The 11,813-nt window shown below is 48.6% G+C and overlaps 1 protein-coding gene across 1 annotated transcript; it reads right to left on the bottom strand.

The window, feature by feature from the left end:
- Positions 1 to 951: 951 nt before the first annotated feature.
- Positions 952 to 4,681, bottom strand: LOC109766554 (translocase of chloroplast 101, chloroplastic). Its single transcript, XM_020325336.4, has 2 exons — positions 4,490 to 4,681; positions 952 to 4,387 (listed from the first exon to the last, which is right to left on the bottom strand). The coding sequence occupies exon 2, from the start codon at positions 4,349 to 4,351 to the stop codon at positions 1,127 to 1,129; it is 3,225 nt and encodes a 1,074-aa protein (XP_020180925.1). The 5' UTR covers positions 4,352 to 4,387; positions 4,490 to 4,681; the 3' UTR covers positions 952 to 1,126.
- Positions 4,682 to 11,813: the final 7,132 nt, after the last annotated feature.

The raw sequence follows: 11,813 nt of genomic DNA, 5'->3' as shown, positions 1-11,813 counted from the left end.
GGTGGATGGCAGTTGCAGCGGCTGCTGCAGCGGCCCGGCAAGCGCGGCGAAGGCCGCTTGGTGCAGCGGATGCCACGGCGGCGCGGTGGTGGCGATGGGTGGCGCAGTCGGGTGCGGCCCGTAGGACCCGGCCAAGAACATGCGGATCTCCTGGACCGCCTGGGTTAGGTCCCGCAACGCCACCTCCTCCGGGGTGAGGACGGCGGGGGCGGGCGCGACGTAGGGTCCCGGCAGCGGAAGAGACGGGTTGGGCGGCGGTGAAGACATGATCGAACCAAAGCTAGCTGATACCAAATCGTTATGGCGCTGCTAGAAGGAGGGCGCAAGAGGGCCGACCGGGGCCCTTTTTGCCCACGGCAGGGCAAGAGGGAAGGAATTTCCTTCTTAATTCTTGCTTGATTAGATTGATACATCTCCTCTCTTTATATATAGAGGTTTACTGATTCCCAAACAAGGCTTACTCTCCCTAAGTAAGCGACCCTTATCTATAATTAACTCTAAAAGCAAGGCTTACTTGACCCCTAAGCAAGCGACCTTTATATATAATTAACTCTAAGACTAACAGGCTATACCACCAGCCCAGGCCATTAGGCCCATTACGTACTCTAACAATGGTTAACTTGCAAAACCATCTTATATTATGGCATCTTATATTATATTATGAGACGGATAGAGTAGAAAACATAATGCCACCAGTAATGGCCGTTTTGTAACCTTGGTGGTGTATAACAAACTCTATTCACCTTAATTAATTAATGGATGAGAGTGATGTCTAACAAAGTCTATTCTTCTCAATTAATTAATGGATGAGGCAAAGCTTATGTCTCCGTTTTTAAAAAATCGTTCCAGTTCAGATGCGAGAAGCAGGTATTGTATAATACAGCAGCAGCTTTGCATATCAGAAACTACAAAAAGGCAGCACCAGCAGGTTGCCAACGGACATCAGACATGTATGCATCGCAAAATTCAGCTTCACTTCACCGGAGAGAGCTCAGGAAAACAACACTTTTTCTTACAAAGCTGGCAAAGATTGAAAAAAACAAAAAACAAATGTATGGTTCCGATTTATGCTTGCATTAATCCTAAGGATCTTCCCGCCGAGTGTCTATTCAGGCCTACGCAGGCACTAGACAGATTCATAGTAGCTGTCCAGTAACTTCCTGACGTTCTTGAATATAGGCACGAGGGCGAGGAGCGCGATCTGCAGGTGCTCGGAGCTGTTCAGGCGGATGCCGACTTGCCCGGTCCCCTTGTTGCTCACGTTCAGACTGGCAATCAGGTTGCTAGACCTTCCAGCAGGGATCTGAGACTGGGCATTGCACCCGACGGCGAGATCCCCGTGCCAGTCCACGACGGAGATAGCGAGGGTGGAAAGCATGCGCCCAATCGGGTAGTCCTTGTCTCTCAATGTGGCTTCCAGACGTCCGCCATACGCAGCGTCTCCTTTCCCGCTCATAGTCCCACCGCTTACTAGAAGCCTCAGCTGCTTGTTCACTATCAGTCTGTCTTCAATCTTCACACCCGCTGATAAAGTATCTCCAAGCAGCGTCGCAGATATCCCAGCAGCCGTGTTATTGCGCTTGAAGTTCTTGAATCTCGACTCGCCACGAATTGTGTACGCCATGTCCTTGCCAACAGACTGCAAATCAAGCCCCACTGAAGAAGTTTTACCCTCGCCGTGCTTAACAGAACTTGCAACCTCCATTTGGAGGGAGCTGTCCTTCTTGTCTTTTGTTAGCTGGCCAGACACAGACAGAGGCACTTTACCTTTGACAGCGAATAATCTCTCAACGTTCAGACCTTCATAACCCACATCATGATCCCATCCCTGGGTCTCCAGCACAGGTCTCACAAGCCATTCACTTGGCGTATCCAGAAAACGGTAGCGATGGCTAGGATAGTCAGAATCAAAAGTCGAGGGCAATACCATGTCAGGCATAGGCACAGCAACATTGGTCGGAGTACTGCCATCATCATCAACACTGTTGTTACCGAAATCATCTTCCCTGGCCCTGGCCTCTGCTGCCATCTTCTTCATCATTTTACGACGCATATGTTCCTCTTTCAGCTGTTTTTTGTAGAACAGCTTCTCTCTGTAGTCTAGTTCCTCAAGGTATGCCTTCCTCTGCGCATGGTTGAGCTTTGAAAGTTGAGCCTTAGTAAGGCGCTTAAAAGGAGGCAGGTCATCATAGTCTGAACCATCATCTGAACCATAATCATCTGCCAAATCATCTTCAAGATCATCATCGTCACCAAACTGCTCCTCGGGCAACTTCAGCGGAGCTCGAGACTGAAGAAGTGAAGAGAGGAGGAAAGGAAGTGGAGCAACCCTCGTGCTAGAAGTTTTACCAGCGGGGCTATCCTGCAACTTGAGAAACGAATTAGCCTCTGCTAAAACCTTGGACGCAAAGCAGAGCAAGAGCAACTGTGGCTTCCAGACTTGTCCATTTGGCAACACTCTCTGGCCTGACCTATTTGTCCTGCAAGCCGAGTGGTTTTCCACCAGGGCGACTGGATTCATAAGACGAACATCAGCAGCCGCCTGCCTTATAGCTTGCTGGACTACATGGGACCTCTGGGTGACAAACATCTCATAACTCAGAGGAATTCCATTTGGTCCATCTGGTGGTGCAGATGCAGCATGAGTTAACACTACTATAGCATTGAACCAGACCGAGGCTCCAAAAACTTTGCTAATGGTCTGCAACAGAGGTACATCACCATAGTCCCTGCTCTGCAGATCCAGTCGGTCAAAATAAAGAACAATATCAGGAGGGTTTTTGCTCACAAGTTTCTTCACAGAATTGAGAACTTTCTGGTTGTAGTGCTGGTCTGAAGATGAGGATGAAAGGCCAGGTGTATCGATCACTTTTACTTTGATTCCCTCAACCATACCAACTACTTCTTGAACTTTTCTGGTGCTGGCTTCAAAAGCATCAGTCTCTAGCTCGACATCATCGAAAATTGAATTTATAGTAGCACTCTTGCCAACCCCAGTTTTACCAAGAACCAATATGGTGCATGATAAATCAAGGGGCTCATTTCCAGCAGCTTCAAGCCGTTCTGCCATCTCTTGTGCTCGGTCAAAGTTAAAAACACCACGACCATTTCTTCTAATCTGTTCTGCCAGCCCGAGCCGGTAAAGAACCTGTGAGACCACCATATTGTGAGGCGTTTGACCAAACCTGTTAGCAAGACGCAGAAACTTAACCCGGATCATCTGGAGCTTCTCCCGGATTTCATCATTCTCATCTCCATCATCCGCAGCAGATTCAGTATCCTGCCGAGCGTCCCTGTCCACAGCGACTGGTCCATTAGCACGGACCTGCTGAACAGGTCGGGCCGGAGGCAACAAGGAAGACGATGATCCAAGGCCAGCAGGACGAGACAGCAAAGAGGGGCCATTAGCCTGACCTGCTGCAGCACTAGAGGATCGTGCAGGAGCAGAGCTAGCCTTATTCTCATCATCAGAGGAGTTTGAATCATCCAATTCCTCGACCACCACATCAGGCTCGCCTCCAGATTGTGTAGGGACCACAAGCTTGCTATCACGGGCAGCAGTATCTCCCTTGCTATATTCTGGCTGCTCTTTGCTCTGATCAACCAACATAGCTTCTTGAACCTGTTCAGGTTCACTAGAGTTCATGGGGAGCTCAGGATTGCTATCACAGGCAGGAACATCTTCCCTGCCCTTCTCAGGTTCCTCATCGAGATGTTCAGCCAAAACAGCATCTGTCACACACTGCCTGATGGCTTCCAACATGGCTTCCTCCTCTAAGCGCTCCCGATGCTCATCGTGCGCATCATCCTCGACACCAATCTCGGCAGGCCTGTAATCCTCAATTGCCTCGCACTCAGCAGCGACAGATTCTCCGGTCACCGAAGCCTGAGCATTGTGGAAAAACTCCTCGCTCTGATCTGAACCAGCCAGCTCCTGCTGCTCTACCTCCACAAACAGATCAGCGTCCTCGTCGGACTCCACCGCCGTCGGCGGCCCGTTCCTCTGCGCTACTCCGTTCCAAGCAGCCTGTTGATCATAGCTTACCGATGGATCCATGGTCGCCTCAGCCCAGGCCACATCAGACACCACCTCCTCGACACCGACGTCCCTTTGTCTGACCTCCACAACCTCGCCGCCGCCACCCTCCTGCGCCTGCACAACCCCCTCGGCCGCGTCCCCTTCTCTGGCATCCAAGATCTCGCCGCTACCACCCACCTCCGCGGCGGCCGCATCGGGCGCCGGTTCGGCACCGACCTGCGCGCCCCCCACCTCCTCCTCGGCGACTCCGCCCGGGCTTTCCCGATCCTCCGTCTCCAGCAGGCGCTTCTCGCCAATGGCGCTGTCGTCCATCGCGAGCCCCGGCGGCGCGCGGAGCGCAACCCTAGCCTGCCACCAACAGAGACGGGACGGATCAAACAACAGCGACGGGAGGAGGAAAAAAAACGAGCGAACGAAGATGGACGGGAATAAACTTGGAAAAGGCGGCACCTTTGTGGTTGGGTTAGGCAGGTTTGGCGCGTCCGCGGATGGCGTCCGGTCCACCAACCTCGTCGACGGCGGTAAAGGACGGCGGCGTGGGAGATCGGAATTTGGGACGAGTTTGGGTGTTGCCCCGCGCGGCACGGCGAGAGGAAGAGAGAAGGTGGTCAGGTCCCTCAAGGCTTGCGCCGCTTTGGGGGCCAAACTGAGTACCCTGATGACAAGATCGAACTTTTATTACTCTTATTATTTATTTATTTTTACAAAATACTCCCTTTTTTTACACTTGCGAAATACGACTTTTATTATTTTCAGGACGCTCAAACTTTGGTTTCGCAAGAAGAAATATTTAAAGTTTATTTCCGATGCCTCAAATTTTGCCTATTTTTATTCAATTTTTCTAAAAGGCTAACGATATAACCCTTGACTTTTCAGAAGATTGATTTGGTACCAGGCCCAACTCAAATAAGTTTGATCGACACGAAACCTTCCGCTCCTAACCCCATTGAGTGGTGATCTTAGAGGGTTTGTATTACCTCTCATTCATCGTCAGTAGATCGCCGGTCCCTCCTTCGTCGGTTGTGTGGTGTGGGAGTGCAAGGAGGCCCTGGTTTACTAGGTGGATATGTAGTTTTCCTGTTTTGGAGTTTTTAGATAGGCCTTCGATATGCATCGTTTTATACCTTTCAGCGGTGATGACAGGGGCGTACAATAAAGTCTTCATCGGTAACGCATCATAGATGTTTGTGGTGGCGTTTACCCAACCAATCATTCATCATCCAACATTCACATCTCAATTGTGTTTTCTATGGAGGCATCAATATTTTGTGGACGTAAATTCATGTAGTTTGTCCTGAATGGTGAGGCTTGGTTTTGCAGGTTTATTATTGTGGCGGCTGCTCGTAGTTGGGTCCTCCGGCGCAAAGGCTCATCTGGTCTGACGTACTTTCATCCTTCAACTCCTATAGGCGGCTTCGCTATCGCTCCCGACTTAGAAACCGGTAAAAAGTGCTCACCCTCAACTCCAAGAGGTGCGGGTGTGTGGGTTGCAAGATTTGATAAGGTTGGGCTCTGAGGTCCACGACTCTTCCAGTTGTGACAACTTCTTCTCATGGACAATGATCCAGCAAAGGTTGTGCCCTTGATGATCCCCGTCTACGGTCAACAATGTTACATTGGCTCTGGTGTAGGAGCAGCTTGTGGTGACGCACCATGCCACCATCGACACGTTCGAGAGGAAGAAACAGTTTCCTCGTGTAATTTCATTGTTTTCAAGAGTCATTCGTACTGCTGATTTGGTTAATTGATCCAAATGTTTTTAAAAAATGATTGATAGTATAATAGCGGTTCTGTAGATTAAGCAACCTTGTTGACACAACGAAAATAAAAGGTGTTGGGAATCGTAGCATAATTTAAAATTTTCCTACGCTCACCAAGATGCATCTATGGAGTATACTAGCAACGAGGGGAAAGGAGTGCATCTACATACCCTTGTAGATCACGAGCGGAAGCGTTCCAATGAACGTGGATGACGGAGTCGTACTCGCCGTGATCCAAATCACCGATGACCGAGTGCCGAACGGACGGCACCTCCGCGTTCAACACACGTACGGTGCAGCGACGTCTCCTCCTTCTTGATCCAGCAAGGGGAAAGGAGAGGTTGATGGAGATCCAGCAGCACGACGGCGTGGTGGTGGATGTAGCGGGTCTCAGGCAGGGCTACGCCGAGCTTCTGCGAGACAGAGAGAGGTGTTGCAGGGGAGGAGGGAGGCGCCCAAGGCTGTTGTGTGCTGCCCTCCCTCCCCCCCCTTTATATAGGCCCCCTGGGGGGGGCGCCGGCCCCAAGAGATGAGATCTCAAGGGGGGCGGCGGCCACAAGGGGGGAAGGGGTTGCCTTGCCCCCCAAAGCAAGGGGGAACTCCCCCCCTAGGGTTCCCAACCCTAGGCGCATGGAGGGAGGCCCAAGGGGGGGCGCCCCAGCCCACTAAGGGCTGGTTCCCTTCCACTTTCAGCCCACGGGGCCCTCCGGGATAGGTGGCCCCACCCGGTGGACCCCCGGGACCCTTCCGGTGGTCCCGGTACATTACCGGTAACCCCCGAAACTTTCCCGGTGGCCGAAACTGGACTTCCTATATATAATTCTTCACCTCCGGACCATTCCGGAACCTCTCGTGACGTCCGGGATCTCATCCGGGACTCCGAACAACTTTTGGGTTTCCGCATACATATATCTCTACAACCCTAGCGTCACCGGACCTTAAGTGTGTAGACCCTACGGGTTCGGGAGACATGCAGACATGACCGAGACGCCTCTCCGGTCAATAACCAACAGCGGGATCTGGATACCCATGTTGGCTCCCACATGTTTCACGATGATCTCATCGGATGAACCACGATGTCGAGGATTCAGTCAATCCCGTATGCAATTCCCTTTGTCAATCGGTATGTTACTTGCCCGAGATTCGATCGTCGGTATCCCAATACCTTGTTCAATCTCGTTACCGGCAAGTCTCTTTACTCGTACCGCAATGCATGATCCCGTGACTAACGCCTTAGTCACATTGAGCTCATTATGATGATGCATTACCGAGTGGGCCCAGAGATACCTCTCCGTCACACGGAGTGACAAATCCCAGTCTCGATCCGTGCCAACCCAACAGACACTTTCGGAGATACCCGTAGTACACCTTTATAGTCACCCAGTTACGTTGTGACGTTTGGCACACCCAAAGCACTCCTACGGTATCCGGGAGTTGCACGATCTCATGGTCTAAGGAAAAGATACTTGACATTGGAAAAGCTCTAGCAAACGAAACTACACGATCTTTTATGCTATGCTTAGGATTGGGTCTTGTCCATCACATCATTCTCCTAATGATGTGATCCCGTTATCAATGACATCCAATGTCCATAGCCAGGAAACCATGACTATCTGTTGATCAATGAGCTAGTCAACTAGAGGCTTACTAGGGACACTTTGTGGTCTATGTACTCACACATGTATTACGATTTCCGGACAATACAATTATAGCATGAATAATAGACAATTACCATGAACAAAGAAATATAATAATAACCATTTATTATTGCCTCTAGGGCATATTTCCAACAGTCTCCCACTTGCACTAGAGTCAATAATCTAGTTACATTGTGATGAATCGAACACCCATTGCGTCCTGGTGTTGATCATGTTTTGCCCTAGGGAGAGGTTTAGTCAACGGATCTGCTACATTCAGGTCCGTGTGTACTTTACAAATATCTATGTCTCCATTTTGAACACTTTCACGAATGGAGTTGAAGCGACGCTTGATATGCCTGGTCTTCCTGTGAAACCTGGGCTCCTTCGCAAGGGCAATAGCTCCAGTGTTGTCACAGAAGAGAGTCATTGGGCCCGACGCATTGGGAATCACCCCTAGGTCGGTAATGAACTCCTTCATCCAGACTGCTTCCTGTGCTGCCTCCGAGGCTGCCATGTACTCCGCTTCACATGTAGATCCCGCCACGACGCTTTGCTTGCAACTGCACCAGCTTACTGCTCCTCTATTCAAAATATACACGTATCCGGTCTGTGACTTCGATTCATCCAGATCTGTGTCGAAGCTAGCGTCGACGTAACCCTTTACGACGAGCTCTTCGTCACCTCCATAAACGAGAAACATATCCTTAGTCCTCTTCAGGTACTTCAGGATATTCTTGACCGCTGTCCAGTGTTCCTTGCTGGGATTACTTTGGTACCTTCCTACCAAACTTACGGCAAGGTTTACATCAGGTCTGGTACACAGCATGGCATACATAATAGACCCTATGGCCGAGGCATAGGGGATGACACTCATCTCTTCTATATCTTCTGCCGTGGTCGGGCATTGAGCCGTGCTCAATTGCACACCTTGCAATACAGGCAAGAACCCCTTCTTGGACTGATCCATATTGAACTTCTTCAATATCTTGTCAAGGTATGTACTTTGTGAAAGACCAATGAGGCGTCTTGATCTATCTCTATAGATCTTGATGCCTAATATATAAGCAGCTTCTCCAAGGTCCTTCATTGAAAAACACTTATTCAAATAGGCCTTTATACTTTCCAAGAATTCTATATCATTTCCCATCAATAGTATGTCATCCACATATAATATGAGAAATGCTACAGAGCTCCCACTCACTTTCTTGTAAACACAGGCTTCTCCATAAGTCTGTGTAAACCCAAACGCTTTGATCATCTCATCAAAGCGAATGTTCCAACTCCGAGATGCTTGCACCAGCCCATAGATTGAGCGCTGGAGCTTGCATACTTTGTTAGCATTCTTGGGATCGACAAAACCTTCCGGCTGCATCATATACAACTCTTCCTTAAGGAAGCCGTTAAGGAATGCCGTTTTGACGTCCATCTGCCATATCTCATAATCATAGTATGCGGCAATCGCTAACATGATTCGGACGGACTTCAGCTTCGCTACGGGTGAGAAAGTCTCATCGTAGTCAATCCCTTGAACTTGTCGATAACCCTTAGCGACAAGTCGAGCTTTGTAGATGGTCACATTACCATCTGCGTCCGTCTTCTTCTTAAAGATCCATTTGTTTTCTATGGCTCGCCGCTCATCGGGCAAGTCAGTCAAAGTCCATACTTTGTTTTCATACATGGATTCTATCTCGGATTTCATGGCTTCTAGCCATTTGTCGGAATCCGGGCCCGCCATCGCTTCTTCATAGTTCGAAGGTTCACCGTTGTCTAACAACATTATTTTCAGGACAGGGTTGCCGTACCACTCTGGTGCGGAACGTGTCCTTGTGGACCTACGAAGTTCAGTAACTTGATCTGAAGTTTCATGATCATCATCATTAACTTCCTCCCCAGTCGGTGTAGGCACCACAGGAACATTTTCCCGCGCTGCGCTACTTTCCGGTTCGGAAGGGGTGACTATCACCTCATCAAGTTACACTTTCCTCCCACTCAATTCTTTCGAGAGAAACTCCTTCTCTAGAAAGGACTCGTTCTTGGCAACGAAGATCTTGCCTTCGGATGTGAGGTAGAAGGTATACCCAATAGTTTCCTTAGGGTATCCTATGAAGACGCATTTTTCCGATTTGGGTTCGAGCTTTTCAGGTTGAAGTTTCTTGACATAAGCATCGCATCCCCAAACTTTTAGAAACGACAGCTTAGGTTTCTTCCCAGACCATAATTCATACGGTGTCGTCTCAACGGATTTAGACGGTGCCCTATTTAAAGTGAATGCGGCAGTCTCTAAAGCATAACCCCAAAATGAGAGCGGTAAATCGGTAAGAGACATCATAGATCGCACCATATCCAATAGAGTGCGATTACGACGTTCGGACACACCATTTCTCTGAGGTGTTCCAGGCGGCGTGAGTTGTGAAACTATTCCACATTTCCTTAAGTGTGTACCAAATTCGTGACTTAAATATTCTCCACCACGATCTGATCGTAAGAATTTTATTTTCCTGTCACGTTGATTCTCGACTTCACTCTGAAATTCCTTGAACTTTTCAAAGGTTTCAGACTTGTGTTTCATTAGGTAGACATACCCATATCTACTTAAATCATCAGTGAGAGTGAGAACATAACGATATCCTCCGCGAGCCTCAACACTCATTGGACCGCACACATCGGTATGTATGATTTCCAATAAGTTGGTTGCTCGCTCCATTGTTCCGGAGAACGGAGTCTTGGTCATCTTACCCATGAGGCATGGTTCGCACGTGTCAAATGATTCGTAATCAAGAGACTCCAAAAGTCCATCTGCATGGAGCTTCTTCATGCGCTTGACACCAATGTGACCAAGGCGGCAGTGCCACAAGTATGTGGGACTATCGTTATCAACTTTACATCTTTTGGTATTCACACTATGAACATGTGTAACATCACGTTCGAGATTCATCAAAAATAAACCATTGACCAGCGGGGCATGACCATAAAACATATCTCTCAAATAAATAGAACAACCATTATTCTCATATTTAAATGAGTAGCCATCTCGAATTAAACGAGATCCAGATACAATGTTCATGCTCAAAGCTGGCACTAAATAACAATTATTGAGGTTTAAAACTAATCCTGTGGGTAGATGCAGAGGTAGCGTGCCAACGGCGATCACATCGACCTTGGAACCATTCCCGACGCGCATCGTCACCTCGTCCTTTGCCAGTCTCCGTTTATTCCGTAGTTCCTGCTTTGAGTTACAAATATGAGCAACTGCACCGGTATCAAATACCCAGGAGCTACTACGAGTACTGGTAAGGTACACATCAATTACTTGTATATCACATATACCTTGGGTGTTGCCGGCCTTCTTCTTGTCCGCTAAATATTTGGGGCAGTTCCGCTTCCAGTGACCACTTCCCTTGCAATAAAAGCACTCAGTCTCGGGCTTGGGTCCATTCTTTGACTTCTTCCCGGTAACTGGTTTGAACTTAGTGGTTTTATTCACCATCAACACTTGATGTTCTTTTCTGATCTCCCCTTCCGCTGATTTCAGCATTGAATATACCTCGGGAATGGTCTTTTCCATCCCCTGCATATTGTAGTTCATCACAAAGCTCTTGTAGCTTGGTGAAAGCGACTGGAGGATTCTGTCAATGACCGCGTCATCCGGGAGATTAACTCCCAGCTGAGACAAGCGGTTGTGCAACCCAGACATTCTGAGTATGTGCTCACTAACAGAACTGTTCTCCTCCATTTTACAGCTGAAGAACTTGTCGGAGACATCATATCTCTCGACTCGGGCATGAGCTTGAAAAACCAGTTTCAGCTCCTCGAACATCTCATATGCTCCATGTTTCTCAAAACGCTTTTGGAGACCCGGTTCTAAGCTGTAAAGCATGCCGCACTGAACGAGGGAGTAATCATCAGCACGCTGCTGCCAAGCGTTCATAACGTCTTGGTTCTCAGGGATTGGTGCTTCACCTAGCGGTGCTTCTAAGACATAATCTCTCTTGGCTACTATGAGGATGAGCCTCAGGTTCCGGACCCAGTCCGTATAATTGCTGCCATCATCTTTCAGCTTGGTTTTCTCTAGGAACGCGTTGAAATTGAGGACAACGTTGGCCATTTTATCTACAAGACATAGTGTAAAGATTTTAGACTAAGTTCATGATAATTGAGTTCATCTAATCAAATTATTTAATGAACTCCCACTCAGATAGACATCCCTCTAGTCATCTAAGTGAAACATGATCCGAGTCAACTAGGCCGTGTCCGATCATCACGTGAGACGGACTAGTCAAGATCGGTGAACATCTCCATGTTGATCGTATCTTCTATACGACTCATGCTCGACCTTTCGGTCCTCCGTGTTCCGAGGCCATGTCTGTACATGCT

The sequence above is a fragment of the Aegilops tauschii genome, chromosome 1 (assembly GCF_002575655.3).
Source record: "Aegilops tauschii subsp. strangulata cultivar AL8/78 chromosome 1, Aet v6.0, whole genome shotgun sequence".
NCBI classification, from domain to species: Eukaryota; Viridiplantae; Streptophyta; class Magnoliopsida; order Poales; family Poaceae; genus Aegilops; species Aegilops tauschii.
Note: the sequence above shows the minus strand (reverse complement) of the source record. Positions and strands in the feature narration are given on the sequence as shown.